The sequence below is a fragment of the Argentina silus genome (genome assembly GCF_951799395.1).
Source record: "Argentina silus genome assembly, chromosome: X".
Classification (NCBI taxonomy): domain Eukaryota; kingdom Metazoa; phylum Chordata; class Actinopteri; order Argentiniformes; family Argentinidae; genus Argentina; species Argentina silus.
Window position 1 is genome coordinate 27,842,534 of NC_139653.1, and position 20,761 is coordinate 27,863,294.

Below are 20,761 nucleotides of genomic sequence, written 5' to 3' on the forward strand. Positions count from 1 at the left end.
GCTTGTTGTAGCGACTTTAAATAAATAAATAATTGGTTAGCTAAAAGTAGTTAATTTACTGAACGCTTTGAGAAGAACCAAAGATAATAGAGGGTGCTTCTGTGAAAGAATTTACCGACATTGTGGAAATCTACTCTAACTTATTTTTTCGTCAACAAAAGACAAGAAACGGCAACTGACCAATGGCGAGCATAATGGGGGTTTCTGATCAGGTAGGAACGCCCATTTATCAAGAAACGCCCAGATTTATGGTCTGCATTACACCGATCTCAGAATGTCGAGAACTGGAGCTTGGTAGCGAGTTAATCTGTGTTGAATTGTTCCTTATCGTCAACAGAAATTACGATTATTTTAATATTGTACTGTTCATTGGTGCGGAAGGACTCGTTTAGATGTTGTGAGTCGATAGCTTTCAGTTTTGGTTCTGGCGAATATCGCGACAACGTTATCTAGACTAGAGAGCACATCCCACGGATCAGTCTAATTGCTGGAATGCCTAGAATTGAATGGGACGTTGTTAAACATGATTGACACCTAGGATAGTTTATCGTTCATAAAGAACTTCTTTTGGGATCTTCTAATCAGTAAGGAAATGTGTTAAAATGTCATTTGCACACCATATCACGTTAGATATAAAGCATGGAATATAGCATAACGTGCCATGGGACGCTTTCGTTCAAGGCAGGGATTAATTTAGCTAGTCAGTGTTGTTCGAACTTCATGCTTATGTTGGACTAGCTAGCGTGTTATTGTTTACTAACGGTAGTCATCAGGAACTAAAATGTGTTCTAACTAGCTACTCTATAGCTGTGGAATTGTAGTGGTCGTTATACCATCTACCATATTTCAATTCATCTTGCTAATTTAGCCAGCTGCGGGAAGCCTGGTTACTTTGTTTGTAGTAAGCTAGCTAGCTACAGTTAACTGGGTTACACCACAACAGTCTATGCCTAGCTAGCGTAGTCAAGTTGTATTCATAGTAAAAGTACATTTGTTTGCTAGCAGCTATGTTCGTACGCTACTCCTTGCTGTACTGGCAAATGGATGCCGCTCCCTTCTCAGATGACTTTGCAAATAACTCATACACGGAAATATCATGGTCCCCTAGATGCATGTTATCCTGTTTTACTAAGACCCTTGTTGATCATTGGTTATGAGAAATTCGCTAATTAAATGCAGGCTTTAAAAACACACAACATGCTCTATTTAGTAATATACCCTACACAGCCATATACCCTTTTCTCTGTAGGCTATTCCTTTTCAATTCCCACATTTGTCTGGCCTGGTACATCTAAGCAGGACCAATAATCTCAACATGTGTTTAGCTAGGCTAATTTGTAAGACTCTTGTCCAGTTTGATAATTAGTTAATTGATTGAATCCTCTGAATGGACTCCAATTATCAGGTGTCACTCTCTTCACGCATTGCCTTTTCACACAGAGTTTGTGATTGCATTGGTGTGTCTCTGCAGGTGGCGATGGCGGAGCGCCATGTGGAGTGCTCATGGAAACAGCATGTGGCTGAGCAGCTGAAGCAGAGGGACCGTGTGCAGTGTCAGGCCTTTGAAGAGATTATTCACCAATGTTGGTGCACCATATAATGTGTCAAATGATACAATTCTATTGTTTTCAACCATGTGTGTTCTTTGAAAGTGTGCTGCAAGTTGTGACTGAAGGACCTTTGTGTTTGTATGTCTCAGATAATCGTCTGTTAGAGAAGTCAGATCTACAGACTGTACTTTCAGAGAGATATCAGTCAGATAAATATGATCTTCAGAACAGACATGACATCAGGTAAGTTTCACCATAGAACTCTTGGTGTCTTTTATTTTGGTTAGAGGAGGAAACCTTGGTGTCTTTGTTGTGTATAGACATGGCATTGCTTGTATTAGAGGGGATGGTCCAGAAATCCTTTACTTGGTATTTCAGCCCAGGGTCGGACTCAAGCCGCCATGATGCCCTACAGCAGGAGATGGCCCAGATGCGAATCAAGCACCAGGAGGAGCTGACAGAATTGCATAAGAAACGTGGAGAGGTTAGCCTGTTCATTCATGTCTGCTTGCTTATCATCCACCTGCTTCCATATACACGTGGGCCAACTGCTTCCCTATACACCCTGGCAACAGCTCTGTAAAGGCCTCTGCAAGCTTGGAGTTGTCTGTGTTTAGCTGAGGCACATATGATCAGAAGGGGTGGGGTGGGTTTGGTTGGGAACAACAGGAATCAAAGGCTCCACTGTTTTGAGTTTCTGGTTGACCTCATTGCCTTATCACTCACAAGAACCTCTGTTGCCCCATTAAATATACACTACTCATGGCTGAATTTAAAATGAGGGCTTACTATCCATCATGATCAATTGAAAAAAGAGCAACATTTTAAGAAGACTGCAGTTTCCTCTGTGGGTTGGTGTTCATACAGAATTGTGGAGTAGACTGCAAAACCTAATGCTCATGTGAAGGTGGTCAAGGTGGTTGCTTGAAACCTTAAGTTTTCAGCAACTCCTTAGGTTTGCTTTGTCCCCTGGTTTGGTTGTAGCCACCTTGTCTTTGATGGATGTTGTGACAGAATGTCTGTCTCTCTTGTGTAGCTGGCCCAGAGTGTGATTGAACTCAACAACCAGATTCAACAGAAAGATAAAGAGATTCAAAGCAACGAGGCCAAGTGAGTCAAAGCCCTACCTATTCTGTGCATGTAATGGACAGCCCTTTGAGTTTTAACAATCCTTAGCATCAGATTTGGGGTCACTTGAATTCCAATTCAAATTGATCCCAACCCTGCTTTATATATCCTCTTGCATTCACAGTCAATCATGTCTTCATACCATCCCTCACATTTGTCCTTTGTTAGGATGCTGGAACACCAACAGCAGATTTCTAAACTGGAAGGGGATTGCAGAGAGTTGCGCAACTCTCTCCAGGACCTGGAGCGAGCCAATCAGACGCTGAAGGATGAGTATGACGCCCTGCAGATCACTTTCAGTGCCCTCGAGGAGAAGCTGCGCCGCACCACAGAGGACAACCAGGAGCTGGTGTCCCGCTGGATGGCTGAGAAAGCTCAGGAGGCCAACCGCCTCAACGCAGAGAATGAGAAAGACTGCAGGTATGAGAGAAAAGAGTGGCAGAGGGGCCCAAACTGTGATCTACACGGTGCCCCATGGTGGTCAGCAGACAGGCATACAATTAAATTCACTGCAGTGTACATGGCAGTAATTGGTGTATTTGACAGTCTCTGTTTTACTTGGCAGACGCAGACAAGCAAAGCTTCAGAAAGAGCTAGCAGATGCTGCAAAAGAGCCCCTGCCCATTGACTTGTGAGTACCACTGTCAGAACCACAGCAGCATAAAATCTGCAGATCTGGAGTAATCTGTGTTAATGAGTATCTTCTGTCCTCCTTAGGGATGATGACATTGAGGTTCTTGCAGAGGATTCTGGGAAAGCAACTGGAGAGGCTTCTCTTAACCGACCGCTTAACCGCACTCCCAGGTTGGGAGCCTTTGTGACACAAACATGTTTTCAAAGATTAGCCCACTCTGTTTGTTTGCAGAGATCTTGCATCACTTAGTAGATAACTCTCTTTGTGTCCTCTCTTGTAGTAAACGTATATCCCAGCCTCCTCCAGGTGGCTTGTTGGACTCGATATCTAACATATTTGGGTATGTAAGTGAGGACTTACTGCTCTGTGTGGTCTTTGTGTCCAGGGTCTTTCCTGCTCTGTGGGTCTCTTTTCGTCTGTCCTCATGTTGATTTGGGGTCCCATGCTCTTCTCTGGTGGGTGTATATCCATCTTGTTGTTGATGGCTTCTCTCTGTCTGTCTGCAGCGTGTCTGAGTCTGTGCAGCCTGGACTCCTCCCATCAGACTCCAGGTGAAACGCCACTGTGGTGTCTGCAGGGCTCACAGCTGTGTGTGTGTATATGTGTATGCTAGACATGGCATATTGAACAACAAATAGATCTATCATGGCATCATCAAATTTGGCTTTAGTGGAAAAGATTGGCACGTTTTTGTCAGATTTTTTTAAACATAAAATCTGAATGGTAGCCATGAATCTTATGCTGATCATTGGTTTGAAATAGACTCTCTCAACATTGCATTGGTTTGTTAAATAGTTAATTAACAGTCAGTGTACATTTTGTGAGAACAAAGGAACTCTTCTCTTGCTTAAGCTCAATGCTTGTAGTTTTGAGCAATTCTTCCTGTCTGTGGTTAGGCTGACTTTTTTGAGAATTACAAATTCCTCCTTCAAGGTTTCCCTTCCTATAGCAGTAGGCCTATGTTGTATGGTTGAATGATGGCCATGAACGTATTTGCACATGATGTGGGATTATTGAAATCCATTGCTTCCTGACAAGATGTTTCTACTCCCATTGCTCTGCTTTCTGACCATGCATTGGCTTCCTTGGACCATTGCATGTCATGCTGTGAGTGGGTTCACTTGTTTTGTATGGTGTTTTGCCCAGGTGGGTGGAAAAATTCCCGGATTTCACCACTGGCAAAACTCAATTACAGCGAGACTCAATTATGGAGATACTCAATAACTCAAGGCCCGCCCGGCCTGCATACTGATCAAGTGGACCCAGTTTTATAAGCATATGGTTGTTGTTCTTCTACTTTCCTGTAAATATATAGATTTAAGAGATTAGATTTTGCAATGTGATTTGTGAAGGGTTTAACAGAATTTCTTTCCGTCAGCAGACGCCGCACTGGGAACTCATTCGGCAGCTCACCTGAAAATACTGAGGCATCCTCTGGAGTGTGTGCAGAGGTCCGCGTCCCCTCCACTGCCTTGCATGTGTTTGTAAGTATCTCCATCTAACATGTCTGGGGACTCATGGGGTAGGTAGACTTGTCAGATGCTGAAGGTCAATGAAGAAATAGTCTGATTGCTCATGTCCCTTCCTATTCACCCTTTGGCTCCCAGCAGTCCCTGCTCGTTCCCCAGCATGCTCCATTGTGCAGTGTTGGGCCTGTGGTTTCACAGTGATTATGGACATCTAACAAGCACCAATCACCAAGGAGTATTGGGGTATTGGATGGGGATAGGCAGATGATCTTAAGACCTTGAGACCTTCACAAAACTACGCAGGCAATGTAAACAATAAAATAAAATAAAATCATCTGACTAGAATGGCCAACATGGATTTTTAAAGGGTTCATTGTATTAATTGAGACATTAAAAAACACAAACAAATACAGTTGAATTTCTTTCAACCTTTGTATATTTTGTTTACGTATATGTATTTGTCTGCCTAAAGTAAGCTTGTGTGTGTGGTTGTGTGTTCAGGAAGCCCATGATGGGGAGGTGAATGCAGTGCGCTTTAGTCCTGGGTCACGACTCCTAGCCACAGGGGGGATGGACCGCAAAGTAAAACTGTGGGAGGTGGTCTCGGGTACGTCATAGTCTTTGCTTTGGTGGGTATAGATGAGCATGTTTGAGACAAATGTAGCTATTCCATATCTAGAGGTTAGTGAAGAGATGTAAAAGGTCTGATTGCCCTGGTCCCTTCTCATCCCAGCATGATCTAATTCAGCCATCTACTCTGGCTTCATCCTTGTATAATTATTTGCCCTTTACTTATGTATTCTTTGATCTAATTTGCCTGACACTTGGATAGAAGGAGCAGGAACTTTTTAATGCACAAATTAAAAATTATATTTAAAACAAATATTTCAGTGCTGCTCTTCATTTCTGTGTGCAGGTCGCTGTGAGCCAAAGGGATCTTTGACAGGCAGCAACGCTGGGATCACCAGCATCGAGTTTGACAGTGCTGTGAGTGTCATCATCCACCTTAACATTTTCCCAGGTTTACTGTTCACTTCACAAGCAAAAGCTCCAAGTATATATACATGCATACAGTGGGGGAAATAATTATTTGATCCCCTGCTGATTTTGTTAGTTTGCCTGATTACAAAGAAATGAGTGGTCTATAATTTTTATGGTACTTTTATTTTAACAAATAGAGACAGAATATCAATAAAGAAGTCCAGAAGAAAGTATTTGATCCCCCTACAAACCAGCAAGAATTCTGGCTCCCACAGACCGGTTATATGCCCATGGGGCACGCAGATTAGTCCTGTCACCTCAAGAAAGTACTCCTAATCTCTGCTCGTTATGGGTATAAAAGACACCTGTCAACAGAATCAATCTCTTCCATTCCAACCTCTCCACCACCATGGGCAAGACCAAAGAACTTTCAAAGGACATCAGGGACAAGATTGTAGACTTGCACAAGGCTGGAATGGGCTACAAGACCATCAGCAAGAAGCTTGGTGAGAAGGAGACAACTGTTGGTGCAATTATTAGAAAATGGAAGAAATACAAAATAACCATCAATCGCCCTCAGCCTGGAGCTCCATGCGAGATCTCGCCTCGTGGGGTAAGGATGATCATGAGAAGGGTGAGGGATCAGCCCCGAACTACACGGGAGGAGCTTGGTAATGATCTCAAGGCAGCTGGGACCACAGTCACCAAGAAAACCATTGGTAACACACTACGCCGTAACGGATTGAAATCCTGCAGTGCCCGCAAGGTCCCGCTGCTCAAGAAGGCACATGTACAGGCCCATCTGAAGTTTGCCAATGAACACTTAAATGATTCAGAGAAGGCTTGGGAGAAGGTGATGTAGTCAGATGAGACCAAAATTGAACTCTTTGGCATAAACTCGACTCGTCGTGTTTGGAGGGAGGGAAATGCTGAATACAATCCCAAGAACACCATCCCCACCGTCAAGCACGGAGGTGGAAACATTATGCTTTGGGGCTGTTTCTCTGCTAAGGGTACAGGACGACTTCACCGCATTGAGGGGCCGATGGACAGGGCCATGTACCGTAAGATCTTGGACGAGAACCTCCTTCCCTCAGCCAGAGCACTGAGGATGGGTCGTGGATGGGTCTTCCAGCATGACAACGACCCAAAACATACGGCCAAGGCAACAAAGGAGTGGCTCAAGAAGAAGCACATTAAGGTCATGGAGTGGCCTAGCTAGTCTCCAGACCTTAATCCTATAGAAAATTGGTGGAGGGAGCTGAAGCTTCGAGTTGCCAAGCGAAAGCCTCGAAACCTTCAGGATTTGGAGAGGATCTGTAAAGAGGAGTGGACCAAAATCTCTCCTGAGATGTGTGCAAACCTGGTGACCAACTACAAGAAACGTGTGACATCTGTGCTTGCCAAAAAGGGTTTCTCCACCAAGTACTAAGTCATGTTTTGCTTGTGGATCAAATACTTATTTCGTTCAATCAAATGCAAATGAATTTATAACTTTATATAATGTGTTTTTCTGGACTTTTTTTGTTGATGTTCTGTCTCTATTTGTTAAAATAGAAGTACCATCAAAATTATAGACCGCTCATTTCTTTGTAATCGGGCAAACTTACAATATCAGCAGGGGATCAAATAATTATTTCCCCCACTGTATATATATCTCCAATTGTTTCAGATCTACACAAGTGTCTAGGGAGTAGAGGTTGTTGGAGAAGGCCAATATCTGCTCTCAACTGTAATTTCACTCTTTTCTGATCGGAGATTCTTGTCTCTCTCAGGGCTCCTACTTGCTTGCTGCATCCAATGACTTTGCAAGCAGGATCTGGACTGTGGATGACTTCAGACTGAGAGTAAGTATGCTTCAAGACTGACCGTATACTGCCAGCCCCAAAAATAACTGTTTAGGGTTGGATGTTAATATGGTAACCTGTGGGATTTGCCCATAGTGTGCTTTTCAAACATAACATTTCATAAAATATACTGTCTAAAGTATGCTCTTATCTATTAAACTGCCAAATTAAGAGCTGTTTTTCTATTGTAATGTATGTAACAGCACTACTGCCAGTGCGGAGAGAGACAGGATGTTTTTTCCTCAGCTGAGAGTGTACGAGAGGGAGGGGCTGGGGCCGCACACTCACGTCACACACATACAGTACACACAGGAGTGAGAGAGAGAGAGAGATCTGTTAGTTTTTGCCTGTTTCTTGGTAACAGCTGTTGTTTATTTTCTTTGCCAAGATGGCAACCGTCACCTATGTAAAAAATCTAAATGTGCCCTTTTGCTAGCGTACATGGGCTGTGGGGAAGACTGTATAGCAGTAACATCATAAATAATTCTGCTTTTCAATGTATATTAAATATATGGAACAAAGACTGCTCCTGCCTGCCCCCCGCAACATAAATTTTTATTTATACCATATAAGGTATACTCCAGGAAAATTTTAGGACATTATAAAAATGTGTAAAAAATATGTACTGCCCAACCCTAACTCTGTTACTCGTTCTTGCGAATGTGTGTGTCATATGAACATTAGTATCTGTTATAAATCATATGCTTTCAGGTGTTTGTGAGTAACAGTTATATGATTTTGGTCGATGATGTGATATAAAAGGTCTGATGCCCAAACTCCCCCCCCAGCTGCCCACTGGCTCCCAGCAGTCCCTGCTCTCATCCCAGCATGCTCCAGTTGTGCAGTGTTGGACACAGGGGCTGCTGACAGACAGGATGACCTCACAGTCTGTCTCTCTAAAAGACCAAGGGTTCACAGTGATGATGGACATCCAGTATAACCAATCACAAAGGAGTATGAGGCTCTGGTATGGGATTGGGCCACTGATCTCAAATTTCCATGCTGAAACCACACACTTCCCCCCTCAAACGTGAGACATTATAAAATTGTTCAATACAATTTTTGTCCTCTTGTCCTCCAGCACACGCTCACAGGGCACAGTGGAAAAGTGCTTTCTGCCCGCTTCCTCTTGGACAATGCACGCATCGTCTCTGGGAGTTATGACAGGACCCTGAAACTTTGGGACCTGCGCAGCAAAGTTTGTAAGAGTAGATTTTTTTCTCCAGCGTTGTAGAATTTCATTAACATTCCTCCTGATCTTAGTTCTCCCTTTCCCCTCTATAGATTGTTGTAATCCACCCTAAATGGCTTTTGAAAGGTTGAAGCAGATTTCCATAATTTGCTATTAGTTTATCCCTCAATGTTTGTTTTTCGACCCAACTGGATTTGTGTTTTTGTAGAATGGACCCTTTGGTAAGGTCAGTCCTCACTTCTAAACACACACTCTCTGTCATAGGCATGAAGACTGTGTTTGCTGGGTCCAGCTGTAATGATATAGTCTGCACAGAACAATGTGTCATGAGTGGCCATTTTGATAAGAAAGTGCGCTTCTGGGACATCAGGTGAGAATCGGGAATCCAGCAGTTTTGAGGTTTGGGTTAGAGTTGGGTTGTTTGTAGGGTTTGGGTTAGTGTAAGGTTAGTGTTGGATTGTTCTTTCCAGAGTTGTTTTACTATTTTGTCATGCACTCTGCGTATTTGTTCTAATTTGGCTTTGGTCTGACATCTAGAGCTGAGAGTATTGTCCGTGAGCTGGAGCTCCTGGGCAAAGTCACCTCTCTGGACCTGAACCACGACCGTACAGAGCTGCTCACCTGTTCCCGAGACGACCTGGTGAAGATCATTGACCTGCGCAGCAACGCTGTGCGACAAACCTTCAGGTAGGGCGTGTCACTAGGTTATCCCGATGCATCCCTAGCTTATTTACCTGTTGTTGGAGAATATGTGGAACACAAGTTCTCACCAGCGTTTTCCGTCTCTCCATAGTGCTCAGGGCTTCAAGTGTGGTGCTGATTGGACCAGAGTGACCTATAGGTAAAGAAACACTCAGCATTGACTTTCACTCAGCATTAGTTTTGCTGTAACATAACACTATTTTAACCTTATTATTTATTGCCAGTCCTGATGGCAGTTATGTGGCAGGGGGCTCTGCAGATGGCACTCTGTATGTGTGGAATGTTCTGACAGGGAAGCTGGACCGCACCCTGGACAAGAACCACAGGTGAGTTTAACCTCACTTGTCGGTGCTCTAGAAATCCCAGTCCAACCCACATGACCTAGTGTCACCCACCCACCCATTCCTGTTTGACTGCTATGCTTAGTACTAATTGGACTTCTTTTTCAGCTCTGCCATCAACTCTGTTTCCTGGTCACCATCGGGAGCCTACGTGGTCAGCGTGGAGAAGGGCAGTAAGGCTGTGCTCTGGTCTGACATGTGATTGGCTGCACTCTGCTCTGGCTTTATGCCATTGGGTGACATGCTGTCTGGACTGTAGAATGAAGACACAGACAGTTGTCAGGGGCTTCCACAACCCTACCCACTATGCAACCCCATCACTCGCCCCACTGGCATTGGACCACTCTGTGCTCAGATGTTTGTGTCCAGGATCTATTTCCCCTGCTGGAATGAGTTCATTTCTGGTGGAAATTGAAGGCAGCAGAAAATAGTTGGTGACCAGTTTCAGTAAAAGATAACCATGAACAAGGCAAGAGTTTCCTCCCAAAGTGAGAACTTTATCATATATGAATTTACATGATATCCAGCAGAGGCAATTATATCACTTGTAAAAACAAAAAAACCTCAGTCTAAAATTAGATTCTGAACCGTTTTTTCAATTTGTTAATGTAAGCAGAGCTGGATTGTCTGTTTTTATGGCTTTGAGTTTTACATTACTTTTGGGGCGGAGGTTTTTAAAGTTCAAGTCTGTGTTTGTCTCCTGGTTTCAGTTTTAAATTCACTTCATATTTTTGGCCTTAAAATAATTAATAGAGACTATTAATGTAACAATATTTTCAATCTCCACTCCACTGTTTTCAAACTTGACTGACAGGTGGATGATGATATCTCAAACTGTCTGGAAACATTGATATTAATTGCTGTTTGGTTAAATGTATACTGTAAGGAGTCTGAGGAAGTGGTCATGTTTTGGAATATAGTGAGAACAACCCTCTATGCCCTGCATGAAGAGGACTGATCATGTGTCATCACAATGACAGTGCCCTCCATGTACAATTAGGGACAGGGGATGCTATAGATGATAATGAATAGCTAGGCAGTTGGAATGAACCCACAAACCTGGCACGAAGGCACAAATCTGCTTGATATTATTTATTCAGATGTTTGTTCTCTGTGGCATATGTTTTACCAGATGCTATCACCATGAGAGGAAGGTGAAATTTCAGCCTTTGAGGTGTACAGTGTTTGCCTGGTCTTCTTTTATCTCAGACACTTGCCCTTTGGACTGGGGTATGTGCCATTTCTTTACATGTTTTTCCACCAGACTTTTGTTTGTCAATGCATTGGACAGGGTGTCACTTCAACATATTCTACCTTGTATACATCACCATCTGGGCAAAGAACCCCAGTCTGTGAGGGCCACATGTGAAGAAGGGATGAGATATTAAGACAGTGTGAACATGGATCGTGTCATGTTTTAGATTTGATTGGGTCAATTATTCCGTATTGAATAAAAAAAACAAAAAAAAAAACGGGTGTCTTAAAGCACTTACTGATTAATAATAATACCATCTGGTTCACCAGGAGTAAAAAAAAGGCGCTGATCTAAATGGAGGAAGTTTGTGTGTCCTAATCAGCCACATCTGTCAAAAGGCTCTGCGTACGTCTAGGCTAGCAAGTCGAGGCTCTGTCTATTTCAACAGTGCGCACCACGTAGTTCCATCCCGGTGTTAAAAAGTAATGTTTTGAGTTTCAATAGAATCCATCAGATTCTGCAACTTCCAGGGGACATACTCTTCTTGTGACTAACCCCAAGCCTCGCTGATGGTGTGCAGGTGGGAGGAAGGTAGGAACATGTGCTGCTGATCGGCTGTCCTTTCCCCCACTGCGATCAGCGAAACGATTGTAAAGCTTAAGTTATAAATATAAATATATATACTGTGCGTGTGAGAAACATCCTCTATCAGGGTTGGATACAACCCTGCTCTCTATATGTGGTGTTAATGTATGCACACTGAGAAAGTGTGGAAACATTTCTTTGTGTTTCTTGTCTTTGGGTTTGGCAGCTGGTTGCTGACATCAGATGAAAATGTAGTTCATGTAAAACTATCCATTATAGCCACCCATATGAGAGTTCCCTCTTAAACATTTCCGGTGATGTTAATAGGGGTAAGAAAGAAAACATGCACTGACACCTTTTTTTCAGAAATTGTCCTATGTTTGCTGTACGAAGTAGTTCAATCATGAAATGTTTGACACAAAATGTATGCAATATCAATTATTGCCCAATGGAGCCATTTAAACTTCCACAGCCCATTAAACAGCCATTTAAAAAACATTTGTCCTGTCATGTGTTTCTGTTTTCATGGGCTCTACTCTGGGCAAATGAGTTATTGGTATGTTGGATCTGTATTGAAAGGTGTTATTTCTAACAATGTAACTCTTCCTGACTAATGTACAGCACATCTCTGTTTATATACCTGTAGACAATATGTGTTGTTCATGTGAAGGTATTGTAGGCTAGTTTAATCTCCTTCGTCTCTTTGCTGATGTCAGCTTGCAGACTGCTGAGTTTGACAATACAGTATTTACAACTCGGAGTCCTGCAGAGAATTAACTGCTGGGGGTTAGCAGCTCCCACACAGATTATAAATGCAACCTCTCAGTTCTATCCTGCACACTACAGTAACCTACAGGTGATCCAGACGTCTCTTCCAGCACAACTACAGGTCAGTTAATCTGCCCAAGGGGCATTTTTACAGTGAACATAGGGTGTGTGCTAGAAAGTGATTGTTTTAATCAATACATAATTATGGTATGGAGAATATCTAAAAGCATTAGAATAGATGGGTTATACTGTTTACAGGCCTTTCTAGAATCTAGGAATCTTTTAGTGGCGTGGTGGTATCAACATTTTGTTGAGTATTGGGAATAGGAATTCTGGATATGTTGAGCTGTTTCCAGCTGACATTTATTCATTGTCATGTCTGAATCCATGATTCCATGTAGCATCATAGACTTGGCTGTCAATCAAACATCATCCCATATTTCATCCTTTTTCAATCAGTATCTGTTGTGACACTCATTTCTGCGGTAGATTTCAAAGGGAAATTCACCATGAGTCCCAAACATGTTGTCTTCAAGAAGCTCTCCCATGATAAGTCTGTGAGTATAATGCAGCTGTGCAGGAACTGAGACATAACTGGAGGTGAAATGTTTTTATCTATCTCTATCTGCCCTCTCTTCTCATCACAATTAGCCAAATGTTACATGTAATCCACAGGTGGGAGTGTACATGGCCAAGAGAGACTTTGTGGATCACTGTGATTTTGTCGACCCTGTCGGTGAGGGTGACCAAAACATAACACCATTACACTAGAGACATGGTCATATTTGAAGCTTTGTGTCCTGTGATGTCATGCTCAAGGTTTATATGTCTCTTTTATATGTATTAGATGGAGTTGTATTGATTGACCCTGCACAGATGAAAGGAAAAAAAGGTTGGTAATCAAACGTCAATGATTTGGACTGATATAATGTACACTCATTGAGCACTTTATTAGGAACACTATACTAATACTGGGTAGGGCCTCCCTTTGCTCTCAAAACAGCCTCTTCTGTTCTTTGTGGCATTGATTCCACAAGATGTTAGAAACATTCCTTTGAGATTCTGGTCCATGATGACATGATTGCATCAAGCAATTCCTGGAGATTTTTCAGGTGCACTTTCAAGCTGTGAATCTCCCTTTCTACCACATCCCAAAGGTGTTCTATTGGATTCTGATCCGGTGACTGGGAAGGCCACTGAAGAGCACTGAATTCATTGTCATGTTCATGAAACCAGTTTGAGATGACTTTTGCTTTGTGACATGGTGCATTATCATGCTGGAAGTAGCCATTAGAAGATGGGTAAATTGTGGCCATGAAGGGATGCACATGGTCAGCAACAATACTCAAATAGGCTGTGGTATTCAAGCGGTGATAGATTGGTATTAACGGGCCCAACGTGTGCCAAAAAACATTCCCCACACCATTACACCAACTCCACCATATAATAAAGTGCTTGGTGAGTGTATGTCAGTGCTGCAAATTTGCAATGTGGGCTGTACTATACATATTTGTCTATTAAAGATCAGTACAGATAATTTTCTATACTCTTATTACCTAGTGTATATCATGCTGTCCTGCACATTCCGGTATGGCCGGGATGACATGGATGTGATGGGCATGGCCTTCCGCAGGGACATCTTCCTGACCACCCGCCAGGTGTATCCGGCCCTGCAAGACAAGGATAGGTGCACACACACTAAGATGCAGGAGAAACTACTGCGTAAGCTTGGAGACAATGCTTATCCCTTCTTCTTCGAGGTAAGGGCAGACACCCAAACTTGGGAGGAAAATGATCACCCTTCACCTCTTAAACATCGAGCATCACTAAATGACATATAGATTAACATTGTGCCAGTTGCTATTATATTGAACATGATATGGGGGAGTCATAAAAATGTAGTAGGTAGTGGATGTAACATTGTATTGAAAAGCTGTGTTGTCTGTCTTAAGTTCCCAGACAACCTGCCATGCTCTGTGGCCCTGCAGCCTGGACCCTCAGACGTGGGCAAGGTGAGAGATACACACCATCAGCTGTGGCCTTGATATCACAATGAATGTGGACTGTACAGTATGATATTGTAGATTTTCAACCACTCTGTTTGCAGAAATGTGCTGTTGAGTTTGAAGTCAATGCTTTCTGTTCTGAGAATCAAGATGAGAAGGTCCAAAAGCGGTAAGTATAGACATGCAAATAACCTAACAAGTCAACCAAGGCACGACATTCACAAACAATCAGATGTGGCATTACCCGAGCTTCCCGGTTGCTGACCATTCCTGTCTCCCTTAGGAGCTCTGTGCGTATGGCAATCCGTAAGATCCAATATGCAGAGAACAGTAAGATTGTCCCGTCTGCAGAGACCACATTTGAGTTCCTTATGTCTGACAAACCTCTACACATGCAGGTCAGCCTGGAGAAAGAGGTGAGTTCTCCTCAATCATAATGGCCAGAATCAATCGTCAGAATGACCTGAGCCAGGGAACATGCCGGTTGAATATGGCCCCAATGAAATGGCCCTCATACTGTTACTTTCTCTTTCTGTAGACTTATTACCACGGTGAACCAATCAAAGTCAGTGTGGATGTCACAAATAGCTCCAGCAGATCAGTGAAATATATCACACTTTCAGGTGAGAAGAATAGCGAGCAGGCCACATTGTATTTACAGGTAATTTAATCTGTTTTTTAATTGATATGGTCTTGGTTGATGTTTGGGAAGTGACTATATGTTCATGCTGCCTGCTGCCTTTCACAGTTGAGCAGGTGACCAATGTGATTCTTTACTCCAATGACAAGTATGTCAAGACGGTGGCCACGGAGGAGACCTCGTAAGTACCAATCTATCATTTAGTGTTTAGTACACTCCCACTACAGCACACACACTGTCTCTATATGTCATCTCCATTGGTGATATATCTTCTTTTTGGTCAAATGAACAGCATACCATTATCACAAATAAAGCAATGCAGCAATCTCTCGCATTCTACCTGCACAGAGATTCAGTGCCCTCTGGCACCACCTTGAAGAAGGAATACACCCTCATTCCTCTATTAGCTCATTGCAAGGAAAGACGAGGTCTGGCTCTGGATGGGAAACTGAAGCATGAGGATACTAATCTGGCTTCCTCAAGCATGTGAGTAGGAAAAGATTTGGGGATTGTAGAAGGTGGGATTTCACTAACCTTTGCTCAAAAGGTCTAGTATGTAGATTTGAGCTTGAAAATAGTGCTAAATGGCTGTGATTATTCAGTAGCGATCAAAGAATGAGAAAACGTTGAGCGCTGTTTTGCTTGAGTGCCCTTTACATACCTATTTTACATTTTGTTTGTTAACAAGGATATGCACATTATCTGTCGCTATTAGAAAACTTAGCATTTCAGATTTTCAGTGTGGCCAGAGAGCAAAGCGCAAAACTACATCAACTACAACTTTAAAGATATCATTGTTTGTACTGGGCTTGGGAGTGGTCCAGTAAGAGGAGGGTCTGCCTGCTCAACTATATGATAAGCCAGGCTAAGCTAGTTTTTGTGCTAGTGTGTTTTGTAATTGGTTGGTGTCAATAGTTTTGGGGGTTTTTTAAAGAGAGATTCTGTCTCACACACACACACACACACACTCTTTTACTTATCTCCTACAGTGTGAAAGAGGAAGTGCTAAAGGAGGTCCAAGGCATGCTTGTGTCCTACAGAGTGGTGGTTAGGCTCATTGCTTCTGGGTGAGTATGTGAATCCCCCATAGCATATAACCCACGTTCTAAATGAGAACCCACGTTCTGAATATTCTAAATGATACCTCACTTCTTCATCTAATCACTTACTTTTCATATCTACACTCAAAAGGATGGTTGGATCGAGGTATGGCATTTTCCCTACCTCTATTAATTGTCTCAATCAGTCTGTCATCAGTTATTTCTTCTCAATGCTGTCATGACATTGGCTATCTTTAGTACATTTGACTGTTTTTGTGTTTCAGTGAAGTTGCAGTTGAGGTTCCATTTCGGCTCATGCATCCTAAACCTGAGCCAGGTAAATTCAGGGTCTCTCGAAGCCCCCACCTCATTATGGACTCGCACACAATTTCTAGGCCAGTGCATGTAATCGGCTTGTCCTATTGCTGACATCTGCTAATCCACATTGTGTTGTGCCTATTATGTGCAAGCAGATAGCTTTGTCATGTACATAATACTTAATACATAATACTCCTGGATTAGATCTAGGCGCTGGTGAAGACAATTATCTCCTCTGATTATCATGTTCCTTTATCCTTTGATGACAACCTCCTTGACCTGTCCATTTCGTTTCTACCTATGTTTGGATTATGCAGCAAAGGATAGGTAAGATACTATGTTTTCATTGGCTTTGTTGTACCCCACGATGAAATCAGGGAGAGGACTATGGATCGGTCTTTGTATGTTCATATGTCACACGTTTTCTGTTCATTAATGTCAAACACTCTACCTCCGACACCACTGGGACAATTTAGACTTGTTGGGCATGGGCCGGACCCCAAAATTGTTCATCGATCTCTGGCAAGGGAGGAGCTGTTTTTTTGTATTTGAGTCTAAATTATTTATAGAAAGCCTATAAAATGTGTTGGCTTCGCTAGTTTGTGCACATATTCCTATTAATGTATGTTTTAATTATCTGTCTGCTCAGGCATTTATTTATTTTTACAGCTACTGAAATAAGGATGAGTGGTAGGAGCAATAACTTTGATTGATAATCAGTCGCAGATGGGCCCATCTAACCAGCATATGGCCCTAAAATGGATGGTCTTCTAGTGTGGGGAGGGCCAGAGGGGGCGACAACCCCTCATGACATCAAAATATACATACATTGACACATTTCACATCACAAATGACAATTATTTAAATTAGATCTTTACAAGGAGAACATTTATGGCTTGTATCTGTGAGAAATGGGTGAAATGACTGCAGGTTTGTGGTAGAGTTGTGTTTCCCCTCAGGGGCAGGTCTAACCCAAGTGTATCTCACTGTACGTACTGGATGTGGGGTCCTGAGGCTCCCCTATTGTGGCTGCAGAGGGGATGTTATTGTTATGTTACTCCATTCCTGATTGCAATTCTACATTGTGAATTTGAAAAATGTTTGTATTAATTGCGATCTGAAGATTATTTCAAAGAAGTATGGAAGTAGAGGACTTCAGGTTCACAATGAGGTATTGCAATCAGGAATCTAATAATGTTAGGACCACCCATGGGATGACTTTGTGCCGTAGGAGTCAATCCCCTCTGCAGCCAAAATAGGGGAGCCTAGCACCCCACTACTGCTCAGGCTAGGTCAGGTCCAGCTTCAAGTCCATCTTGATGAATAGGGCCAGATCTCTGGTAGCAGGGATGAATTGCTCCCCTCCTCATCAGGGGAAGTCAGGTGAGAGGACAGAGAATTGTATTAACCAATTTAAAGCAATATGGCATAGCACTGCAGAAGAGGAGAGGTGAATGTCCTAGCAGTATATAACTGTGGCAGCATAACTACTTGAATAGAATAGAGGCAGTGCACCTTGAGGGAGCTCTGCCATCCGCCTTCACCAAACTTTGACAAGGCTATAGGTACGATGTTAATGTTGTTGTTCTTACACAACTACCGTTATCTGTTATTATATAATGTGACAGTATAAGATAGATGAGAGATGGTCCTGGCCTGATGAGAAACAGATGACAGGTACTTAATATGTATGTACTTGTCACTCAAAGCCATCTCCTGATGTCAATTCCAAATTGGGCCTGACAGATTCCCTGAAAAATTAAAGTGTAATATACAGCAATCACTTGAGATTAAGACATTCAATAATATGACGGTAACTGGTGGAGCTATCATCTTCACTCTTTCCACCTTATCGTTTTGTACTATGAATAGCAAATTTATTTTCACATTGATTGAATATTGAATATGGACATTGCCATAGCTTCTGCAGATTCCAACCTAGCTAGTTAGCCAAGTACTACTAGCAGGTTTAGTTAGCTAGTTGCATCAATCCTACATTCAAACCTGAGAGATATTTTTTTACAGTTTGCATCAATGATATATCGTATAACAAAAAAGATTCAGAATAATCAAAACCTGATGGCATTACACTTGTTCATGATGGTAATTCTGCCACTGACCTCGTCTCTGTTGGGAACGTGATTGACAGACTCAAGGTCACAAGTTTTGGATTGGTTTACTATTTAGTAATTCCCCCCGTTGCCTGATCGACCACCAAACGTGTTTAAAGTTGTTTTTAAAAATGTTCAAGAATTGACATTGCCAACAAATGAAAATGTGTTGAGAAAAAAAAAAGTATTTTATATTAAAAATCTGGCTCCTCCCTCACCAGGGATGGATCATCTCAAAAACTGAAGCAGATAGAGCGCTTCGGTCTACCCCCTATTTGGTGAATGATGCGTCTTGCTATTGCGAGAGTCTTACCCCCATGTTATGTATGACGCGCAGGTACCAGAAGTAAGAATTTATACAGGAGATGCTCCGTCGAGGCTTTGTGCCATCAATGATTTCACTTAAATACCAAGGTTTGACTGTTCGATATTCCCTGTTGTTATGAATGACATCAACCTTACAGGAAAGCAACCAAGGATATATTTTTTTCATAAAAATGGTAAGAGTACAAGACTGTGTACAAAAATAGCACTCTATGAACTACATATTCCAAGACCAAACACTGGTGCACAGAGGTGTCATGTGTTGAGTTATATTCGTAGTTATATTCGAGTACAGTTTCAGCCGCTAGTCGTCGCTGTTTCAAACCTGTCATTCGACATATCCACTGTTATCAGTCTATCCAGAATACATGGAAGAAAGAGAGAAGTCTGTCTCTCGGGCCTTCACTCCGATTAAGCATCTTGGAGAGGGTCATGATGAATAAACATGTAGCACATGCGGAGACTCAGCACCGGAGCGACTGGTTAAGGCTGCAACATGTTATTGGCCCGGGAGTGTGATTTGGACCAACACCTTATAATACAGGTTGGAAATCCAGCTAATGACGAACAGAGAGACATGCACTGGTACCAAAAATAAAAAGCTGACTGTTGTTAGGAGTGTCAAGATGACGCCGATTCAATCTCGTGACGGTACGGCTAAAGTGATAGGTTGTTATATTAAAAACGTCATAATAGGATGCAGCTTACCTAAAATACGTGGACTTCCTTCAAATAAACGCAAAGCTGCAAGACTGATGATTAATAAAATAAGGACTACATGTTCCGGGAGCTTTTCAGTCATAAACGTGAATAACGTTTCACCCATTCACACAAGGAGGGGCAGTACGTCATTCGTGGGGGACAACATGTTTACTGTACACTTGTTATTTATTGCTGCCAGCCACTGCTTGAGTATGAGTCTCATCCTGCTTGTGTGCTTGCTACTATTATTCAATGTTAGATCATTTCACTCTGACAATGTTGCTCACTGTGTCTCTTCCCTGCTCCCTTATGAGTTTACTGAATTGTAGGTTTGATTACTGAATGCAATCTGGCCCAGTTTAAGTACATTTCTAATTTGCCAACACAATGCTCCATGGAATGCAGTATGAAATCTTGGAGCTTTGAGAGGAAAGCTGAAGCTGTCTTATATGGATATGATACAGATGACAGAGATTATCTGTTTCCCTAATAGTTATGACAAATAGTACAAGAGTATTTTTTTTATGTAAGGATTATGTGAGGTGAGACCTGACTGACTGTATCTTGTGACTGTTACAGGTGGCTTGTGTCCCTAACTGTTTATCTCTCCCTCTGTAATTCTGTCTGTCCATCAACTGTCCACAATCTACCCATCACTGTCAATTTAACACCATTGTGTGTGGCAGCGAGTCAGATGACATGGTGTTTGAAGAGTTCAAAAGGGTTTATCTGAAGGAGGTCATTGGGGACAATGATGAGTCATCCACCGAGGCGTAAGGGATCTGGGGTCAGCCACACTATCCAGCCATGGCCCCCTACAATGGCTTCAGCTCACAATGCTGGATAAAAAAAATAATCATAAGGATCCAACATGATCGAAGGTTATTTTAGAAAAAATATATTATGGTATTGCCATTCTAGTCCAGTCCAGATCAAAGGAAGTGGTAGTCTGTGCATTAATGTTCACTGTTGCAGAGCAGAAACATTTTGATAAGCCAATGTGACCTTTTATCTCAGGTTTGGTTTGCACAATTTTTGCTCAATGTTAGTTAGGGTTCTCCAGAGGGAGCTGTGAGAGAAGCACAGCCCAGTACTAATGAAGAAAGGGTTAGATTAAATGCCTGTTTTTCATTGGATTAGAAAATATACTTCTCTGATACACATTACAGGGTGTTTATGTGAATAGTGAGCTACACGTCAATTATGTGGTCTTTATTGTGACAGAAAG

The 20,761-nt window shown here is 42.3% G+C and overlaps 2 protein-coding genes across 4 annotated transcripts; both read left to right on the forward strand.

Moving 5' to 3' along the window:
• Positions 1 to 278: 278 nt before the first annotated feature.
• Positions 279 to 12,106, forward strand: atg16l1 (ATG16 autophagy related 16-like 1). Of its 3 annotated transcripts, none has more exons than XM_083695257.1 (20): positions 279 to 397; positions 1,472 to 1,583; positions 1,700 to 1,793; positions 1,929 to 2,034; positions 2,587 to 2,660; positions 2,847 to 3,098; positions 3,244 to 3,309; positions 3,396 to 3,482; positions 3,593 to 3,652; positions 3,819 to 3,863; positions 4,694 to 4,796; positions 5,283 to 5,388; positions 5,698 to 5,768; positions 7,538 to 7,609; positions 8,691 to 8,811; positions 9,066 to 9,171; positions 9,339 to 9,488; positions 9,595 to 9,642; positions 9,728 to 9,829; positions 9,953 to 12,106. In XM_083695257.1, exons 2-20 carry the CDS (start codon positions 1,478 to 1,480, stop codon positions 10,044 to 10,046), a joined length of 1,863 nt encoding a protein of 620 aa, XP_083551383.1. In that variant the 5' UTR covers positions 279 to 397; positions 1,472 to 1,477; the 3' UTR covers positions 10,047 to 12,106. The 3 variants fall into 3 exon arrangements, with proteins under 3 accessions (XP_083551383.1, XP_083551382.1, XP_083551384.1); XM_083695256.1 differs by having other exon boundaries at positions 285 to 584; XM_083695258.1 differs by lacking the exon at positions 3,819 to 3,863 and having other exon boundaries at positions 285 to 584.
• Positions 12,107 to 12,901: 795 nt separating this feature from the next.
• On the forward strand, positions 12,902 to 20,310 carry sagb (S-antigen; retina and pineal gland (arrestin) b; the record flags this gene model as incomplete). The annotated part of the gene is made up of 12 exons (XM_083695190.1): positions 12,902 to 12,949; positions 13,068 to 13,128; positions 13,240 to 13,284; positions 13,953 to 14,152; positions 14,345 to 14,404; positions 14,500 to 14,567; positions 14,682 to 14,814; positions 14,937 to 15,021; positions 15,147 to 15,219; positions 15,387 to 15,524; positions 16,028 to 16,105; positions 20,220 to 20,310. The coding sequence occupies 12 exons, from the start codon at positions 12,902 to 12,904 to the stop codon at positions 20,308 to 20,310; spliced, it is 1,080 nt and encodes a 359-aa protein (XP_083551316.1).
• Between the last annotated feature and the right edge of the window lie 451 nt (positions 20,311 to 20,761).